Raw genomic sequence first — 22517 nt, forward strand, 5'->3', positions numbered from 1 at the left:
TCAAACAGCAGCTCGCTCGCTCTCTCTCTCTCTCTCAATATTTCAAGTCACAACTGAAGACCAAACATTCAGTCCACTAAACGACATTTTCTCTCTCTCTCACTCACATACTCACACACACAACCTCCCACTCACTCGCTCTAATGACATTAGGGGGAGAGGAAACGGTGCTCAGACAAAGAGGAAACTATGTTTGGGGGAGATAAAGCGGCAAGCCACTGCTAAAATAATACCTAGCATTCTCTCCTATTATTCTTTGAATGGGGAAAAATGTGAGGGCCGCTTCCTGTCTCCCTGGGAGAGCAGTCAATTTCGGCCAGTAGTGGTGAGAGAGTGAGGGGGGTGGAGAGAGAGAAAGAGCAGAGGAGGATATACTGTATGTGAAAAAACGGGAAACAAATTGGTTGAACAAGACGAAATGATTGAAACGGTACATTGTCGTTGAGGCATGAGGCCAGGTACATGTATTCTTGCTCTTTTCAATAGTGAAGAAAGCACAACAATGTAAAGCACATCTGAGAGGCAACAGTATGCGTTTTGTTATTCCAGCAACTGCCTGAGAGAGAGAATAAAATAAAGTTTAAGTCATATCAGCTGTGCTTAATAAACAGCTTTTCCTGCTCTAATCAGAATGGCTGATGAAAGTCAGAATGGGGTCAGTCTGATTAACAACTACAACACTGACAATACAAGAAAACCCAACAATCATGTGAAGGACAAATTACAATTGTGCACAACCTCCCACTAATGGGCTCTTCAGTTGAAACCGTTAACCCAGTCATTCTTAAAGGGACAGTTTACCCACAAATGAAAATTCTGTAGTCATTTATTCACCCTTGTGTTGTTTAAAATGTTCTTCAGTTGGACACGGAAGTATATATTTTGAAGAATGTCGGTAACTAAACTGTTTTGGTGCCCATAGACTTCCATTGTAATATTTCTATTGAGTATTCAGATTTTGTGAAAAAAAGCTACACACTCAAAAGGATCTACTTTTTTTAATCACAAAAAGAGAACATACTTTTTGGCCATAGTATAAGTAGGCAAATTGGGATGCAGCCCATCTTTTACACCACAAATTTGAGGTTGGTGTACAAGTGTGTGGAACATTAACTCTGGATATAAAAAGCCATTAAACCAGGGTTAAGTCCTTAAGTGACACCATTTTAAAATCATTAAGGGTATAGAGTTTCTGTTATGCCAGGATGTTAAATTTACGTAGAAATTCTTTGTAGTAACTGAGATTGTGAGTGATAGCAAAGAAGGGTGGTTAAACCACGAAATGATAATATCTTGAGATGTGAGGTCACTGGTTATTGTGAGAAACATTGGTGACATGCTGTGCTCTGGTCAAAGATCCTTCCTCTCTGCTGTTTTTTCACACCAACACTGTAAAAAAGCAACTGCATTTTTTCCAGTTTACTTTACCTTTTGAGTCTCAAATACTGAGAAATGCAGTTTTCTTGAAACTACATAAAAACCCTCGTCAGACCAACAGAATTAACCCAAACTAGTCAAACACAGTCTGAACAAAGAATTTCATATTGTTTAAATGTTAAAGCTTTGTACATTTACTTCCCAGCATGCATTGCAGCATGAATATATTATGCAGTTACTGTTATAGGATTATTGTTTTGCTGTTTGCTGACTTTAATGACTTTTTTTTTTCCCTCAACTATTTATTTTTTGCAGTGAACACATCCAATTAGTCTGTTAGCAGTCCTCTCTGTCTTACTGTAAGGGAAGCATAACGTACCATGTCCATATCTAATTAGTCAATTATTCAAAAATAATACACTGATCAAGAATATAATAGAGATTTGTACAGATTGTAATGCAAAGAGAGAAGCATAAAAACAATCATATTATTCGCTGTCATTTCAGTTTCTTTGTGCTAACAAAGAACAAAATAGTTTCAAAATACTGGTGCTGTGTATTTTTAAAACTTGTACCATGTTTCATACATGAGTATGTCACTAAATCAAATGGACCTTTCACCTTAAATTAGCTATTAATTTGAAGCCTATAAAAAAAATTATATGCAACAAGGTCAATAAAATAAAAATAAATAAAATATAATATGCACACACCCCTCTCCGCTTTCAATCCATGCAATCAGCATAGTTTGTTCTCTGGTTGCCCGCTTCCCGAAACCAGCTAGCGAGACGCAAAGGCTGCATTCCATGTAATCACCCAGGCTTTTACCAATACGGCCACAACGAAAAAGCCAGTCCAGGAAGGGAGCAGTCATGAGCTGGGCTCTCCAGCACAATAGCTTGTTTGTTGTTTTGGATTCTCTTTCACTCTGATCTTAAAGTACTTTTTAAGGGGAAAGAATGCATGTAAAAATGCATCTTGGCCTAAAAGCTTATCAGCCACATCAAACCCTTCCTAACTATTTTGAATAGAAAAACATAGCAGTGAGATGTGTCAGGTCATGACCCCGGTGCCCTATTAATCACAAGAGCATAAATTGAATGAATAAAAGTATGCAAGTCTGTCGACTCAGTCTTAACAAAATTTCAACAACAGATGTTAAAACGGATGCACAGCAGTTCACAAGGCTTCACAGTTTACACCAATGATAACACCACAGTTTGTTTACACTTACCCTGGCAACTGAACAGAAGTTAATCTAACTGATGGCCTACATCTTGTCCACATGTCCAGCATATCAGCGTTATATCACAAAACATCTTTACCATGATGAGAACTTTGGCATGGCACTCTGGGCTACTGGGCCTTTTAATAAAAAAAGAAGCCATTTCAATATGCAGAGTCTGATCATAATGCAATCCCAAAGGACAAACCCACACATGGAGAACTGTCTGGATTGATCACTTGACTCATTCCAGGAAAAGGAACATGTCTTCTTTTTCCACTACCACTGAAATATAAGACACACACCATTCACCAATTTTACACTCTAATTTCAGACAATATTGATTTTTACTGGATATTCCATTGTGCATGCTAATTTTTCCTATTTTAAGTGGCCATTATATGACAGAAAAAGAAAAGTTAATTTTACAGTACAAACACTAATAATTTATTAGCTTGATTTATTTTTTTGTCGTTTTGTTTATTTAGATAAAATAATATAGAATTCTAATATCGGCTAAAGCATTAAAATAATTATCGACTATCAGTGCATCCCTAATATACAATGTACATGTACAGAAATTCATCCTGTGCACATTTTCTTAACAAAAGACAACAAAGAAGGCCATAAACTATAAATTCTATGCACACTAATTTAATGAAAAACATATTATACACTAACACCATACAGTGAGGTTGGCATGTTGAAAGTTTTGGAATCTGAAAGGTCTTAAGAGTTTTGTTCCTAATATGTGGAAAGTCAGGAGGGGGGGTGGTGGTCTTGGGAATGTAAGGAATGTCCATTGTTTTGGCATCGAGACTCCTTTGTTCTTTCTTGTTCCTTAGCGCAGCTTACCGTGAGACTGCCTTCTCTAGAAGCTTCCTGAGTTTGCTGTCTCTGTCCTTCATAACTCTCCTCCACGGCCTCTCCAAACCACAAGATCGTAAACTCATAGAGTGAAGTGCAACTGGGGTTTCTCCCAGAGAGACCAGGCAACCTTTGATAGATGATGACTGAAGTGGCTCTCCACGCTTTATTTCCTCACGAGAGCAGTGGTGCTTACAGCTTTAATATCAGCATTTGGCCAGTTGGCTTCTTACAGTACATTACAGCCATTGGTTCCTGTAATGTGAATTGCACATGACTAAATGTGTCATTTATTAACTTCACTTTTTCTATTTAAACTCTACCAAAAATGCTGAGACATGGAAAATGGTAATGATTTAAACATGTAATTTATCATTTTTTCCCATCCCAAAAGTGTGAACAATGTGGTGCTTTCAAAATATTCTTGTTTGTTTGAGCAGCCCAACATGTACATGTCGATTTCTGGCTCAACCAAAGTTCACTCTGGGGTGGTTTAAAGGGAATTCTGAAAATTCTACCATCATTTATTCTCCTTCATGCTGTTCCATACCGTTAAGACGTTCTTCTGTTGAACACAAAGGAAGATATTCTGAAGAACACTGGGGTCCAAACAACATTGGTCCCCACTGGTTTTCATTGTATGAACAAGAAAACACAATCCTTAATATCTAACCTGTCCCTTTAAGAAATCTAATTTGTAAAAATGTGAGAAATTCAGCTTGATACCACTAGCAGCTCGGAAATTACACGCAGTACTTTTAGGATTAATGCTGTTATGTATGGATGATCTAGTGCAATAGTTTTCTCTGGCAAACGGTGTAGAACCAACGTGCCAATTCCTCAATAAATCCAGAAGGATATGCCAAAGCAAGACAGCAACACTTCCCTCCCTCACGTGGCTTTCCTGTAAAGACCTACCCTTCCTTTAAGTCTGAACATGCGTGTGTGAATCTGAATATCTTAAAACTATATGCTCACAGTCCAAATATGGTCTGTGTTTCAGACTTGGCTTGAGTCAGTGACAAAATGCGCATTTCAAAACAGTTCTCCCGCCCCTGACAATGGTTATTTGCTGTAAATAAACATTTATGTCCCATGGTTCCCAGCTCAGCTCCTAAAGCTGCCATTACAGTCAGCATGTGTAACAGGAAGTGGGAGTATAGGAACTAGGAGGCACCAGACATCCAGAAATTTCAGAAGCACACTGTTCTCTGTGGCAAGATGGGCACCACACCTCCAGACAGAGCACATCGGGTTTTGATAACCTCAATAGATCAACTGCAATTTCTTTCTGTGTGTATAATGTACATTTTTCATTCTTGTAGTATTTATTACTTTCAAGAACTAGACTGGTATGCAACTCAAAAGGTGAAGACACAAACGTTGAACTAAATTGTGCAATCATAAGTTGAACAAAGTGGATAAAGTGCATAAAATCTGCATTCCAGACAGCTGCTGCTAAACAATAGAAAGTGTGTGTGCAGGAAATCAATACAGTGTGTCTCTGGACACGGCACACCACAAACATCCTTTAACTGTACAGCACACCTTCCCATTCACAAAGACAAGCCAGGATGACACAACAGCTCTGTTTAAAAAACAAAGTCGTGGTGAGAATTATTGGCAGCCTTGGTAAATATGATCAAAGAAGGCTGTGAAAATAAATCTGCATTGTTAATCATTTTGATCTTTTATTTAAAAAAATTCACAAATATCTAACCTTTCATTAAACTAAAACAATTGAAAATGGGGGAAAATCTCATTATGAAATAAATGTTTTTCTCAAATACACGTTGGACACAATTATTGGCACCCCTAGAAATTCTTATGAGTAAAATATCTGTGAAGTATATTCCCATTCATATTTACAATTTTGAGCATACCAGGGTGATTATGAACATGAAATTATCCAGCCATGGCTTCCTGTTTCACAGGAATATAAATTGGAGGGAAAACAAAGGCCAATTCTGACCACGACTGTATATATATATATATATATATATATATTGCTGTATATAAAATATACTATATACAATAATATATGTCATTACTGAAAAATAAAAAAAATTTTTGTCATTTAAAGTTTGTTTTACACCAGTAGTTCTCAACCAGGAGGTCGGGAGTCTCGGGACCCACCTCCAGGGGCACCCAATAAGTCTTAAAATTATAAAAATGTAGTTATATTAAAATACTCTTAATTAAATGCTAAAACACACACACTGATTTGCACAGTATTTATGTATGCTGTGTATTTTTATGATTATAAGAATCCTTGCTGTTAGATCAGATGTTCCACCCTGCAAAAACCCATTTCAGGTCAATTTCTAATGATTGACGGGGAGGTTGGCATTAAACGCAAACAAACACACACATAGACAAACATCTCTATCTTGGTGCTAACCGAATAGTCATACATTCCTTGGCCTTTAAATGGAGGTGGAAATGAGCCCTGCGTGATGCATGTGACCTTTACTGACGTCCAAAGATGAACACACACACAAACACACTATTACAAAAACCTCTCACACACACAGTCATTCTTTGAGCTATAAATCAGCCATAAAAAAATCTATTTTTCACACACAACATAACTGCAGAAAACTGATATGTCTCTTAACCTTTTTAGATGTTGCAAAAAATGTAATCATGTGTTTTTTGCTAAAGGTTAAAAGTGAGGAACGGTGACTCTGAAAAGTCTGTAAATAGTGCCAACTGTACTGGCCTTAAATGACACAGCTGTGCCTATGTTAGATTGATTGCCAAGAATGAATAAACATGCATTCTAAAGCCAACCCATTAGCTTTATACAAAAATAGGCTGCATGCAAAAAGGCAAACTATACAGCGATATTCTATCCACACAGAAAAGTCCAATCTGATGCCTTGAAGGCACAGTCCCGCTGGTGTAACTAACCCACAAACAAAAGGATACAAAACACACATACACACACACAAAGAGAGTAGCATGTGCTGCCTAGAAAACCACAGCAAGAGGGAAACCACAGGCAGGGTAATAACACTAAGACTGCAGCATTTCTGACTTGCTGCCAAATAAACGGATGTAAAAAGGAAAGGAATTTTTTCCATCTCTACACCCCTCTCCTCTCCCTCTGACTCTGTGGCTAACTTCTGCAGAGCTGGTGTTTGGATGGCTATCCTAAACCTGGAGGTTTAAAAGTTCAGATTTTTCTTTGACTAAAAGCATGTTTACAGTCTGAGACTGCAATTCCAACATCTCATACCTTAAGTGCACTCAAGTAGGTTATGTTTTGTGGGAAATCTTGTGAGAATTCTTGTGTTTTGAGAATCTTTTGAGTGAGGGGTTGGACAAAAATAAACAGCATATAGAATTTGTTTATTTACTATAGATAAGATAAATACAGAATGTCAAGAGGTTAGAGGATGTCGAGAGATTGAGAATGAGGATAAAGAAAGAGAAGATTATAAAATGAAGTCATAGAAATTAAAGAATATTAAAGCTATAGTGTGACTCGTGAGGTTGTAAAAGTGTCGCAGAAACTGTTGAACAGCTTCGGAATAAGGTTATACTGGCTACAGAATTCTTAAGTGTTTCGAGAATCAAGTTATTAGAGATAAAACCTAAAATTTTGCCAATACCCAATGGCATATATTAAAAATTCTATACAATTTTATCTAAAATATCACAAATTACGGTGAATTTTGTTACAACAGTTACAGGTCATTTTGAGGACAAAATATGATAAAAGGTATACTATAGATTGTTGAGAGGCTACAGAATGAACCTATAGAGATTATAGAATATTGAGTGGTTTTAAAATGATAAACTTTTGAGAGCATATGGAATGATGTTATACATAATTTAAGAAGCTAAAGATGGTTATAGAATGTTGAGAGGTTTTAAAATTATAAACTCTTGAGAGGATATACTGTATAACAAGATTACACAACTAAAATTTTGAGAGGCTACAGAATGAGATTAGAGAATGTTGAGATGTTTCAGAATATTTAAGACAGAAAATTAGGTTATAAAAGCTGTAGAGTATTGAAACTGTTGCTTAAAAGAATGAAGAGAGGAGATTGTGGGTTTATGGAGCAGGAAGAAGGGAGGACAGTATAAATAAGTGAGAGAGGAGAAAGAAGATGAAAGAGGGAGGTGTGTGGGATGTACACTGGTAGCTGCTAATGCAGTGAGGCCTCAACACACTGGAATGTGCTGGACTCAGCCGACTGGACGTCCAGTCCAGACTCAACAACAACACACAAAGCACCTCATTTACCCTGCACACATAAATCTAGCAATAAAAGGTAAACATTTATCACAAACTGGAAGTGAATGCATCGATAAAATTCTTCAAATGTTTGAGAGTGTGCGTATGTGTTGGTTGGATGCCTCGTCTGCGCCTCTGCACACAGCCACAGTGAGGCACTATCACATGACACTTTTGACTGTCCACATGCCTGGAAAGGGAAAACCCCTGTGGTTACTGACCTGGATACAGCTTAAACACTTATTAGGAGTTATACCGATATAAGAAGATCTGATCCTGGATCAGGCCACTCTGAGCGAGTCAAACAGGGTGTGTCAGTCAATTTTGTCTGTCACGAGTGACAAAACTCTCAAGTCTGCCAAACTCTGCTGACGTCAACTCGCATCACGCCAGCTAAAATAAACAACACACACATAATCAGAGGCTACTGGTGGATTTCACCACTGTGCAGATGCTCTCCCTCTGTATATCCTGGTCACATCCTCTAGGTGTGATGTTTTAGAAATCAAAATGGTAGTTTCACTATAAAGGTGTGACCACACACATTAGTGAAATTTGGCTACATTTTGTGGGCAAAAAAGGCCTATTGTCTACTGTCAATAGTGTAGCGATGTACAGTATGAAGCACAGCTCACACAGAAATCACTTTCAAACCAATGCAGCAAATTTGCAAGACAAACTGAACAAACTGTACAAAACAACCAGGACTTCTATTGAAATGACTGGATTTCACCTGCGAAAATTTGCTGAACAAAAACTTATCTTCCGTCAAAATGGAAGTTTCACTGTAAAGCCTTTGTTTTTTATGCATAGGTTAGCATTAAAAATTGCGGGTAACTTTAAATATCCTCACACAAGCACTTGTCAATGCGGGCATCTATGGTTTTTACCGGAGTTTGTTGTTGTTCTTGTTCTGTCTTTGAAACAACAGCTTAGGCCAGTGTTGCCACATTGTGGACATACTAATTAGTGCAAAAACATATGAGCATACAACATATGCATACAATGGTAAAAGTGACCACACCCGAAGTTAGCATATATGCATTTGTCTGTGTCAACATGGCAGTTTCACTAGAAAGGTGCAATCACATTAGCAAACTTTTGAGGGCAAAAAATAGGTCCACTGTTCTTTGTCAATATAGTAGCAGTGTATGAAGCACACACAGAAGTTAGTTTTAAACTGAGCAGTTTTCTGTTAGTTAAAGTGATGATTTTGCATAACAAATTGAACCTGATATGAAGTCTGCGAAGTGAAATTTTTGACCTCATGCAAAATTCTTGATTGCGTGGATTGATTCCTATGACTGCATTTTGTCTATGAAAATTCGCCAGACAATGGTAAATGTTACTGCTCTTTAAGCCAGCATATGTGTATGTCTGCGTACCTTCGGACGACGATTCTGAGAACCCTGTAAGAACCTTTGATGAGGATGAGAGCTTCTTGACGGGAGCCATAGAGAGCAGAGCTGTTAATGTTCACCAGTTCATCCCCCACTCTCAACTTCTTACACTGAGCTGCCTTTCCTCCCTCTTCTATCTTTAGGAGAGACAGAGAAAAACAGTTTAAGGTTAAATATTATATTTATATATGTGTCATATACATTCACACACACCACAGAGGGAGGTCTTCTGAAGAAAAAAGGCCATTATAACAGATTCTTTTCTCCTGTCAAAGAGGACTTGGAGGTTAAATTCTTAAATCAGAGAAGCACACACACTTGACAGAACTTGCTTACAGATAAGCACGTTTACCCACACGGCCTTGTCCATTTAACATGTAACCACTTCCTCTTTTAAAAAACGCAGGACAGAGGGGTCAGAAGTCAAACATACATTCAATGTATACAGCCATTCATCATACACGCATACAGACACACAATACCAAGTTATTCCATTAGGGACCCTCCTACATAAAATAGGACAAAGGGTCAAAGATCAGCTCCAAAGCCACGTAATTCCCATACACAAAATATTAGCCTAGTCAAAACATACACAATCACACTTTCACTCAGTCACGCACATATAAATCTCAGCTTCCAACATAAACGCACACTTTTCATGTTAGGCAGACACATGCATTACAGAGTATCATACTCATTTTTAGGTCTTACATTAGAGCCCATTTCTCTTTAAACAAATCCTACCATAAAAGCACACAACTAATGCCACAAAGCTTTCAAATTGAAGTCACATTTCTCTTTTTAGTGGCTACCGTCATGGTGCAAACCAGGGGATTCAAACTATAGGCCACATTCGGCCCGAGAAATACATTCTTTTTTTTTTAAAGATTTATTTTTGGCGTTTTTGCCTTTTATTGATAGGATAGTAGTAAGACAGGAAGCGAAGAGGGAGAGAGAGGGGGGATGGGATCGGGAAAGGTCCGCAAGCCGGGACTCGAACACGGGATGCCCGAAGCGTAATGGCGCTACATGTCGATGCGCTGCCCACGAGGCTATCGGTGACCGAGAAATACATTCTTACTAGAGTGTTAACAGTTGACCAATATACAGTATATATACACACTATAAACACAATAAAGGAGGGTTTCCTTTCATAAATTCCTCAAATTATAAAATGGTTCATCATGAAATCTAATTTAATTTAAAATAGTTGTTTAAACAGAGAATGATGCTTGGAATGCCAAAGTAATGGGTTTGATTCCCAGGGAATGCATGAATGCAAATGTCACTTTGGATAAAAGTGTCTGCCAAATGCATATTTGTAAAACTAAAAAAATCATAAAAAGTTCAGCATGCAATGTGATGTAACATCAGACTATTTTTTTCTTTATTTTGCAGCAGAACCAGTAAACATACTCCAAAGTAAAAAAATAAAAAAAAGTTGCTTAATACACATGCAATCATTTTGCAACAAGTGAGCCCCTGTGTTTCAACAATGAAACCAAATCTTACTGAAACATGTTCACACTTTACCATTTTGTAAGACTCATCCAATGCTAACTGCCGGTCTGCACTGTAGAGTAAACAGATGCACATGTGTTGTGTGTGAATGTGTGTATGCGGTGAGCATTGCATGAATATTTGAGTGTGGTTTTGGAGGAGATCAAAGACAGAACGTGTCCAGAGGGGCATAAAGGGAATATTCATGCGGCCGGAATAAAATGCTCGGTGGGGTTCATACTAGTGGTCGACCGATATATCGCCAAGGCCGATATATCGGCCGATATTTGGCATTTTTAAAATATCGGCATCGGCCGATGAGTTTTCCTGTTTGGCCGATGCGTTCGAGGCGGGACTTTTATTTTGACAGCGCGCCATACATTTATTTTGACGGTGCTGAGAACGGCAGCGCCTGAGCACAGAGTTCTCACATTCTCCCTCTTGTTCGCTGTCGTCGTTAACAGTTCTGTCTAATACGGACAGAAATCTGTCTAATAATCAGATAGAACGGTTAAACAAAGGAATTAAAATGTATACAAAAAGTATTATAACGATTGCTTTTATATTATTAGTAATAGAAAGGCAAACATTATAATACTTTCTTGTTTGCCGTCAGCATTCAGCAAATACGCATTTATATCATTTAAACAAATCTTTAAATGACTAATGAACATTTAGTTTCACAAACCTTGCAAACTTAGTCGGATCCAGTTGTGAGATCTTGTGAAGTGTGCATGTGTATCCTGCATGATCGCGTGTTCTCTGCGTGATGGTCGATCTGTGTGAATTGAATGAGGACTGGAGGAGAGTTCAGCTTCAGTGGAGACGCGCGATCGACAAACTTTAAACTTGTGATTTTAAATTATGCTGCGTTTCATGCATTTGCCCACTGCCATATTCATGTCATTTCCACTGTGTGCTGTATGTAAAATGAGTGTTACCTTGGCTTTATTTGAAAAAATATGATTCCCAATGCACACAAACTTCCCAGAATACTGAGTGCCCTGTTGGTTACAGTGTTTACTTCCTTTTTTTTCTTATATTTTTTATTAAACATTTATTTATTTGTGAAAAATACTTTGTGATCTAAAGTATAAGTATGTTTATTTAACACATTTATTTTTTAATCCATTTTCAAATTATTTTAAAATTTCTTAAATATTAATTAAAATAAATAAAATTATATCGGCTTTATATCGGCCATCGGCCACCCTGCTTTCAAAGATATCGGCATCGGCTGTCAAAAAACCAGTATCGGTCGACCACTAGTTCACATACTTCACCAAATATTCAGATTTTGTCTCATAAGCAGGTCCAGACACAATCTGGAGATGTTTTTGCATTTTCTGTGCTAATCTTGGGGGAAAATCTACAGAAATCTGAGAAATGAATTTAGACAGGATAAAATGTTTAAACAGACCTGAAAATACCCAGTACCTGAATGCATAATCAAATAAGCCAACATATTTAATAACCCGAACACGCAGGAAGAGCTTTGTGAATAATGGTCTTTCTGATTCTGTGGAAACCTGAAGAGCTCAGAAGCTGTCCGCTTGTCAATTTAGGTGACCTGAAAGAGCAAACACTTCGAAGAGACCAGAGATGTTTTTGAGACACGGAAACAGAGGAGAAGATCCAGACAGACAAATAAAAAAATAAAAAAGTGATTTCTGCATGACTGAAAGACTCTTTGAGGACTCAGAACAAAGGTTCCAGAAAAGACCTCATAAATGTCTTTTGGATAACTTTTGATTCCACTTTAGCATATGTGACCCTGGACCACAAAACCAGTCTTAAGTCGCTGGGGTATATTTGTAGCAATAGCCAAAAATACATTGTATGGGTCAAAATTATAGATTTTTCTTTTATGCCAAAAATCATTAGGATATTAAGTAAAGATCATGTTCCATGAAGATATTTTGTAAAATTCCTACTGTAAATATATTGAAACTTAATTTTTGATTAGTAATATGCATTGCTAAGAACTTCATTTGGACAACTTTAAAGGGGTCATATGACGTGGCTAAAAAGAACATTATTTTGTGTATTTGGTGTAATGCAATGAGTTTATGCGGTTTAAGGTTCAAAAAAACACATTATTTTCCATATAATGTACATTATTGTTGCTCCTCTATGCCCCGCCTTTCTGAAACGCGTTGATTTTTACAAAGCTCATCGGTCTGAAAAAGCGAGGTGTGCTCTGATTGGCCAGCTATCCAGTGCGTTGTGATTGGCCAGATACCTCAAGCGTGTGACGGAAATGTTACGCCCTTACCATACTGTGGTGCCGTCTCCCAGCACGATGAGACAAAACCAATAAAACTCATTACAAACGAAGCATTTGTTGCATCCAGTGGGGACATAATTACTGATTTTATTTATATGCTTTCAGATGATGTATAAATCTCAATTTCGAAAAATTTACCCTTATGGTCCAGGGTCACATATTCTAATGACTGATTCATTTCCTGGGAAGAAATGAAATGATCATTGCAATAACATCACTCAGAGATGCTGACTGAATGACTGTCTTGTTCCCACAGGCCTGCAGTCTTTCTCCTGTATTCTGCTGGTTTAAGATGCAAAATAGCTGGTTGCATGAAATGGAGCATTATTCAGATGTATGGTCACAATTACAGCCTAGCTGAGGACATTGCTCTTTCTTGCTCCGTCCCTCCTTCCCATCTGCTCCAAACAGACTGTTTCCACGGGATACTATAATCAACATCCTCAAAGCCCTTCAGACTGGACCACAGGGGTTTCGTCTCAATTCTGAGAGGATGCACATGTTTGTTTGTACATGCAACACAGATGACACTTGTTTGAATAACTCTTTTTCCACTTGGTTTTCAACTGAATGAATATGTGTTCCATCTCAGAGACCTGAATTTGTCCTGTAAATCCAATAAACTTCTGTGCGAGTCTAAATGAAACCGGTGTACAGTATGTTCTCCAGGTGCATTGGTGCAGGAGAGAAGTGATGTAGCCTGAGTGACCTTCCATTAGTTCATTAAACTCAAAACAAAGTCTTTTTCCACACTAAAATCCAATCTGCTGCACATACTCCCCTGGAAAAGCCCAGTAACCCTCATAGCAGGTATGTTTTATGGCAGGATATGTAACACTGTTGCACAAAGAGAACAAATTCGCATAGTTGGCAGGCATACCCAAGTACCCCCTTGGCAATAAAACAAACTCACACACACCATCTTATATGGGATGATATTAGACTCAAAAGGATTAATATATGCACGCACAATTATCCTTGTACTGCATACATTTTATACATGTATCTTACTAACCACAAACAAATACCTTTCAATTTGAGTGTGGAATTCATGATTAAATGGTTGTGCAGCGATTTGTACAAATACAGACATGTTTGCGAATAAAAATGTTCTGTTCTGCATTAATATATCATAAATTGTTCATGCAAAAAGGAATCTGTGCATAAGTGGATCAGGTGACACGCGTGCATTAATTGCCGTCTAGTTCGAGTCGATCTTGTTCGGTTCATTTGGATTTTGAGACTTCATTTTCGCAGTTTACAGCATTTCACATCCCCCACACACACAACTACCAACGAACAAGGTCCAGTGCAATTCATTGATGTGTACACGATTTGAAAAATTCACAAATGTGCGTCACTACACTGAGACAAATGCTTTTCAAACGGTGTCTGCAGAGTTAAGAATTACATTAATGTGCTCATGTGAAGAGGACGATTTTTCATGTGAAGAAGACCATGAATTTTTGATTTTTTTTGGAAAGCTGGTTAAGTACAAAGCCTGGTTTACATAGGCCTCATAAATAATAGTCTGTAGCATTCAAATTCAAATAGCCAACATTGTGAATATGGAAACATTTGGATTCATGCCAAATGAGAGAGTAAGAAAGAGGATTACAGGGCCAAACAATAAAAAAAAAAACATCTCCAGAATAAAGTCATTAATAATGCGAGATTAAACTCATTAAATATCCAGAAAAATGTAGAAATAAAATATTGAGAATAGCGCCTACTGACTCAGAAAACAGTTTAGTAATAAGTAGCCTAAATAAGATATGTTCTAGCTATTTATGCGATCCGCTTGAGCGCGGAATAGGCTATAGCCTATAAAACGCTCGTTTAGTATAGTTTAGTTTAAGTTAATTTAATAGTTGAATTAAATATAAACGTGCGATTACTGATGGCTTAAATAAGCGACTATAATAGCCCTTTTAATAATAATAATAATAATAATAATATGAGTTTCGTAAAGTTTTTAGTTTTTGTTTAGGTTTTATAGGCTTTTGGGTATATGTAGCCACGCCCCTTTTCTAAATGGCCCCGTTATAGCTCACCAAAGGACAAAATTCAAAGTTTTTTTTGATAATTATTGATCTAGGGAGTCCAGAGAATTGTTCTGTTGTGATTTGATCGACATTGAGCGAAAAACCTAGGACTAGTTCACAAAAGTAGGTTTTTAACGTAATTGAGAATATTTAGTGAACGACTTGATTGACAGCATTAGTCCCAGAGACAAAGTTGTTTAGAATGAGGAGATCTATCATATGATATGAAGATCTAGTGTATGTGTGAATATATGAACATGTTCTATAATTTGAGGTCATTTTCTATACAAATATTGTGTTTTGAGGCCTTTTTAACTGTTATAGCGCCAACTATGGTCCGATCTCCAAGAAACTTTGCATGCTTGTTAAGAGTCATCTGACACATGTTTGCACCAAGTTTCATAAGGTTTTGAGTTTTTGTTTAGGTTTTATAGGCTTTTGGGTATATCTGGCCATACCCCTTTTCTAAATGACCCCGTTATAAGTAACCAAAAGACAAAATTCAAATTTTTTTTGATAGCCACACCCCTTTTCTAAATGACCCCATTATAAGTAACCAAAGGACAAAATTAACATTTTTTTTTATAATTATTGATCTAGAGTCCAGAGAATATTACTGCAAAAGTAGGTTTTTAACATATTCGTGAATAATTAATGAACGATTTGATTGACAGCAATGGTTCTTGAGGCAAAGTTGTGCATTATGAGGAGATCTATCAAATGATATGCATATTGTGTGGATATGTGAAACAACACGCGATTACAGAGCCAAAAAACTCGTTAGCACCAACCAGTGGCCGATTTCTTTCAAAATTCTTACAGACCTTTAAGGCCCTGAGTCGAACATGCCCACCGAGTTTCGTTCCGATTGACCTCCGTTAACCTTGTTTAATAGGTGCTTAAACTTGTTTGGCCAATGGCGGCCATGTTTTTTGAGATATGCGGATGTCCTCATAAACACTTGTGCCACTTTGGACCAAGACACTCCATACCAATTTTCAAGTCGATCAGACCAACGGTTGCCTAGTTATAGCTGAATTTATGTTTTTTTCTGTCTTATAGCGCCCCCAAGTGGCAGAGCTGCGCATTTTTTTTATTTGACCAAAGATTAAGCTCCTACATACGTGTACCGAGTTTGGTGAAGATATCTCATTTCGTTCAAGAGTTATACTTCAATTAACATTTGGCTAACGTTAGCATAGAGGCTTCTTGGCGTACTGTTTCGCGCAAAAATCGAAATTTCAACTTTTTTTGATAATTATTGATATAGGGCGGAACGAAAGTCTCAAAATTCAAATGAATCAAAAAGAATCGACTCAGAAGAGACGTGAATGAATGCACGAGTGTCGCCTGATCCACAAATGCACATTTTAATCGCTACATGCACAAATCATGATACTTTAATACAAACTATAACATTTGTATTCACAAATATGTCTCTATTTGAACAAAATGCTGCACATTAATGTAATTCTTAACTCTGCAGACACCGGCTGAAAAGCATTTGCTTCAGTGTAGAGACGCACTTTTGCGATTTTTTCAAATCGTGTACACGTTAATGAATTGCACTGGGCCTTGTTCGTTGGTAGTTGTGTGTGTGGGGGACGCGAAATGCGGTAAACTGCGAATATGAAGTCTCAAAATCCAAATAAACCGAACAAGATCGACTAGAATTAGACGTCAATTAATGCACGCGTGTCACCTGATCCACTTGTGCACGGATTCCTTTTTGCATGAGCAATTTATTATATATTAATGCAGAACAGAACATTTTTATTCGCAAACATGTCTGTATTTGTACAAATCGCTGCACAATCATTTAATCCTGAATTCCACAGACTCAAATTGAAAGGCATTTGTTTGTGGTTAGTAAGATACATGTATAAAATTAATGCAGTACATGGATAATTGTGCGTGCACCTATTAATCATTTTGAGTCTAATTTCATCCCATAATCTTACCTCATAAGCTGCCAAAGTGCTCAGAACTTCCACAACTCCCTGCGAGGAAGACTGGGCAACCAAAATAAAATGAGAGGGAAGAAGATAAAAGAGCGTTCACCTGCTGTCTTCCACTAAATCTGCTTAACGGGTACCCGGGGCCATGATGTAATAGCACTTCATCCATGAACGTTCACTCTCAGATCTCATTGGATTATTTAGACGAACTTGTCAAACCGCTGGCGTCAGCTGGTGCACACCACACGGACCTCACCGAACTTCTATCCCTCGCTCTCTTTCTCTCTCTCTTTCCTGTATGCCCACCCAGTAATCTCATTCTCCCACTCTTTCTTTCCTTTCCCTTGAGCTCATGTTCTCCTTCGAGGCTTGATAAAAATAACTGCAACCACACCTATGTTCCATCAGTCTCGTGTGTGTGTGTCTGTGTGTGTGTGTGTGTGTGTGTGTGTTTGCACGTGTGCACGAGTGCTTGTTTGGCTTGCGCATGGGCACTGACTCACTCCCTGGTGATCGTGAAATAAAGTTCACAAAGGGAGCTTTATATAGGGTTGAACAGTCCTACGTGACAAATCCCTTTCGGTCTCCCCATTCCTTTAATCTCCCTCAGGTGCGACCACTCCTTACATGCCATGCGAAGAATAAGAATTTCCATTCCTATTCTTCAAACGTGACCTGGTGGAAAATACAGTTGAGAAGGTGAATGTTAGGGGAACTTTCTGCCTGAGTATTTTGTGTTTATAAAAGCACCCGAGATGAGTAGTGAGGGCAGAGACTACAGCAAACAAACGGCACCACTGTGACTACTTTCCAGTCACTCCTTTTTGAGAAAAAATACAGTCTGAGTTTTAGCTAGAGGAGGCGAGAAATGCCTTAAATTACAAGAGAAGGACTCGAAAATTATAAGTCCCATGATGGGAATAGTTTTAATACAATAACGTCTTTGAGAGGCTATTCCTAGAGACCACAGGAGGGAGGGATGTCTGTTTGTGTCGGACAGTGATGAAGCAAGCTAGTCTTCACCTCTCCCTGTACAATATGATTGCTAAATTCAGCATGAAGGACATGTGGGCTGACCCAGAATTACACACTGCATACAATCCAGTATTAAATAGGTAAACACCCCAGAAGGACCTCTCTAGTTCTGAGTCAGTACATAGTTTAGGGCCCTATGATTTCTGCAACTCAGAATCCAGTCATAAAAATAGAATTTACTGTATAACGCAGAATGTCACGGAATTGGAATAAATTTTGGATGGATACATCAAAAGTAGGTCAGTACACTTAAATCAAAACACGATATGGACTAGTGTATGTGAATATTAAGCTGCAAAAATACCATTCAAATATAAATCCTGTATGTTCTGCGTGTCTCTGTGTGAATGAATGGCGCAGATGCGCAGTTTCATTTAATACACACACACACACTGAAGCGCACGTGATGCTCGCTGTGTTTTCAGCCTCTGCCGCCCTAAATATGAACACATACATAATCTCTAGAACTGCTCTGAGAGTCACTTCATGAGCATTTTACCGTTTGAGTAAAACTATCATCATATCATATACAAACAGTAACCTAAAGGTCTTCACAGCAACTCGTCAAAAAAGTTTGGTTTAATTTGAAGAAACAGTGACAGAAATAGTATTTAATGTAATGATAGTACTACTACTAATAAGAAATGTATTGTTAAAACATTATTTTTTAAGAAATATTTACCAGAAAAATTATTTACCTGAATTTATTTAGATGAAAAATGTAAATACACAACACAGTGTTTCTAAAATATATATATATATATATATATATATATATATTTTTTTTATAAAATCAATTTATAAAATTAATTAATCATGCTTTTGATTATTAATATTTAATTAAACCATTAAAATGGAATCCAGAAAATTAGTGGAAAACAGAATTTCATAAGGCCTTAAAAATGTAATTTTTGGTAAACTTAATAAATTGCTGTTTAATATCGTAAGTTTCATGATTTCAATTAATTAGACATGCTTTTTGATGGATAAAATATAAAATTGATGTTTTAATTACATTTATTTATTTTAAATTGAGTATAGAAAAAGTAAAACTGCTAATGTTGTTTGCTGCAGCAACTGCTGTTGCTAAGGTGTTCAGAGTGGTTTTAATGCATTGTTTCAGGTGGTTGCTTACTTGCCCATGTCAAAATGTAACCCACAAAGTTCTATATGTTGGGTGTTTTTTGGCCAATTATATCTTCCACCAGTCATGTCCAACAGCAAGTAAAATGAATTTCAGCATTAAAGTTGCAATGTATTGAAAGTAATGACAGATCATTTCTTTTGTATTGTGAACAAAATTATCAAAAAAAAACAAAAACAATTTAGGGTGGGGACTTAATTCCATCTATTGGTTTTTGATTGGATGGAGGCAAATCTTTGTAAGAAACAAGCAGTGCTAAATGACTGGAGAAGTCCGACATACGTCACCAAAACATCCATGGATGAATCATTCTCAATAAGAAAATTAAAGGGGTCATATGATGATATTTCAATTTTTCCTTTCTCTTTGGAGTGTTACAAGCTCTCGGTGTAACGCCACCCAAATGTTCACGCAAAGAAAGCAGGCGTAACTTTTATTCTCGTTGTAGTATTGTTGTTGCCGCCACCATGTCGTGAAGGAGCTGTGTGTTTCGTTGTGAAAGCGAAACTACCCCCATGTTCTTTTTAGCAACATCATATGACCCCTTTAATATGCATTTATAAAATAGAAAGGGTGAATTTCCACTTTATGTTGACTTTCATTTTTTTCTTTAGCAAATGTATTGCATTTACTGTATTTCCAGAATAATAAATATAAATTTTCTCACTATCATACAGACGTCCACTGCTGGTCATTTAAATGTTTATTACATTACCTTGCATAATACATGCAAAAATCCATGAAATCATGCGACAGACATCAATTTTGGTTACATTCATAAACAAAGCGAAAGGTTTACCTGCATCAATACTTCAGGGATCACATCAGTTCTCGTATTCATCACATATGAGTGTGAAAACCGATCTGCAGTGAGTAGAGGGTCTATATGGACCGTGGGCCTCTGCAGCAGTGAAGAATGGGCTCCCTGTCTCCCAGTCCCAGCATCAGCCCTAGCGGCATGAGGTCACCCCCTCTAGCGCTCTATAAATAACAGGGCGTCGCTCTTTGCCAGTCTGGCTCACGGCCCACCATTGTGCCACAGCTGGCCAGAAGAACGGTCCGTCTGAGCTGCCTAGAGACCAGAAGGCTCTTACCAAGCATTGCCAATCCCACAACAAGCAAAGGAACATAGGGAATACAGGGAACAAAGTTGCTCGTTTTATAGGAAACACTTGTACACTGGCTACAAAAAGAAGAGAGCGTGAGCGTAAGAGAGAGATAATAGAGTGCAGAACGGACATATCAAGCTGTATTTTATGACATTATGTTCCGTAAAAGTGGAATAAGTATTTCACGTTGACTGACACTAATCTGGGAGGGTTCAGCCTTTGAATAAACTCATTTGTAAAGGAATCGGTCATAACATTTTTCACAAGACCTACAATATATGTTTGGACATCGACATTTTTCAGCAGTAATTCTTCAACTTTTTCCAGTGGGACTTTTAGAGGAGGAGGGTTGTCCAAGAACACTACTCTAAAACAAGTGCTACTTTATCAATGCCTTAATGGTTTCCCCAGTCAGAAAACCATGAACAGAAAACAGCCAGAGGTACGCAACCCAGAAACAGCCCCAGAGTATAAGGCTGACCTGTTTTTATATGACAAAGATACTTTTTACTATATATCCTGTGCCAAATTACATACATGACTCTTAACACAACAGCTGATTTGAAACAATGAAGAGACTCTGAACCCCCCGGGAAAGGATGCGCCGACTTGAAATGTGGTCATGGAAAAATGGAAAGAAAGGTGTAAGATAATGGGGAAGTGTGTGAGACGAAGACATCCTAGGCAGGTCTAGGAAGTGTGGGGAACATGGGTTTCGGCTCTCTTTTGCTCTACACTTATCCTGACGGAAACAACAACAGACATCACAGCAACTGGAGCGAGGACAGAGAGTTGAAAATAAGTCACATGTATGTGTGGAAATGCATACGCATCAAAAGAAAAAAAATCCATTCCTACTAAAGTTTTACTTTTAAGATCAGTTTTAAAAGTCAGCCAAAGGGAAATTTAGACCTAAATATGTATGTGTACATAAGTTAAAGGGGTCATATGATGCTTAGACTTGTGCCGGTATTCGGTAATGCGGTATATCACGGTAATGAATATGCACGATATTGTTATCGTGGGCACTTCTAAATACCGTGAATAATTATATATTACAAATTATTCCGAATTTTGAATTAGGCATGACGAAGCGGATATCATCCTCTTTTGGAAGACCAAACAAAGTAGTTTCGCTTTCACAACGAAGCACACAGCGTCTTCACGACATGGCTGCAGCATCAACAAAACTATAGTGAGACTAAAAGTTACGCCTTCTTTCTTTGCGTGAACATTTGGGCGGCGTTATGCAAATCTTCCCACATAGTGAGGTAGATATGTGGGGGCATGTTAGAACGAGCCGTTTTAGGTAGGTGTGGCTGACTCTGAACTTTTATAAAGAATATCTCTTTGGATTTGAGACTTTAGTCTTTGCAACTTTACAGATCTTCTTTATGCACCAAGAGCTTGTAACACTCCAAAGAGAAAGGAAAAATTGAAATCGCATCATATGACCCCTTTAAGTCTTAGGCAACGCAGTTTCCAATACAATCAGAGCTGGAATAAACACTTATCCTGAGCTATTATAGCATGAAGGGAAACTTAAGACCTCAGGAAAACTAAAAACTTGCCATGTATTTATCATATCATTAGTTGTATTTTCTTGCATTAATCATAATAATGTTCCCAACTGGCTCACTGCATAGCAATTTATTCCCCTGCAAGTGTTTATACATATTCAATGTGAAAATTAATACCAAATGCCAAAATCTAGGGGGAATGCAATTCAGAGCATCCATTCAAAAAAACACAAACATACCCTGACGCACATACAGTATATATACACACACAGACAGCTATCCCAGGCTTTGCTTTCATTCCACAGCAATCAAAAGCAGAGTCAGTGGGTCACTCTGGAAACCCCATAGTGCCCAGAATCCGCCAGTGGCCTCCACAAGACGAGGCCTAACAGCTGCCATTCCCACCCAAATCCTCTTCAGGAAACTTCCCCTCTCATTCCTGGAATCTTAAAGGATTTTGCCTTGTTGGTGCGTTTCCTCATGGCATCAGAAGACTTTTCATGCATGATTGTAGTTTGATGTGCTTTACAAAGTCAGAATATTAAGAAAGAATAACTAAAAAGCCATGTTTCATAGTGCAATGTAATTATTAATAATAAGTACAAAAAATACATTAAAAGTGATTCATACTTTTTACAATATTTTACTTTATGTCTTAAATATAACCATTTCCCCATAAATGTATAAGGTAGTACAGGTAGCTTTTACTTATAAAAACATTTTATATTTATAAATATATTTTTGTTTTCACAGTAAAAATGAGTGTGTACATATACATATATATATATGTGTGTGTGCGTG

General features: G+C 37.6%; 1 protein-coding gene across 1 annotated transcript in view; it reads right to left on the reverse strand.

Moving 5' to 3' along the window:
• LOC107691917 (protein Shroom4-like) overlaps positions 1–22517 on the reverse strand; it is a 52012-nt gene that overhangs the window by 18185 nt on the left and 11310 nt on the right. Inside the window, exon 2 of the mRNA XM_016490763.1 lies at positions 9104–9255. Coding sequence (XP_016346249.1) covers positions 9104–9255 — 152 coding nt within the window. The remainder of the gene's footprint in view (positions 1–9103; positions 9256–22517) is intronic.

This window comes from Sinocyclocheilus anshuiensis, unplaced genomic scaffold, assembly GCF_001515605.1.
Source record: "Sinocyclocheilus anshuiensis isolate Anshui unplaced genomic scaffold, SAMN03320099.WGS_v1.1 scaffold426, whole genome shotgun sequence".
Classification (NCBI taxonomy): domain Eukaryota; kingdom Metazoa; phylum Chordata; class Actinopteri; order Cypriniformes; family Cyprinidae; genus Sinocyclocheilus; species Sinocyclocheilus anshuiensis.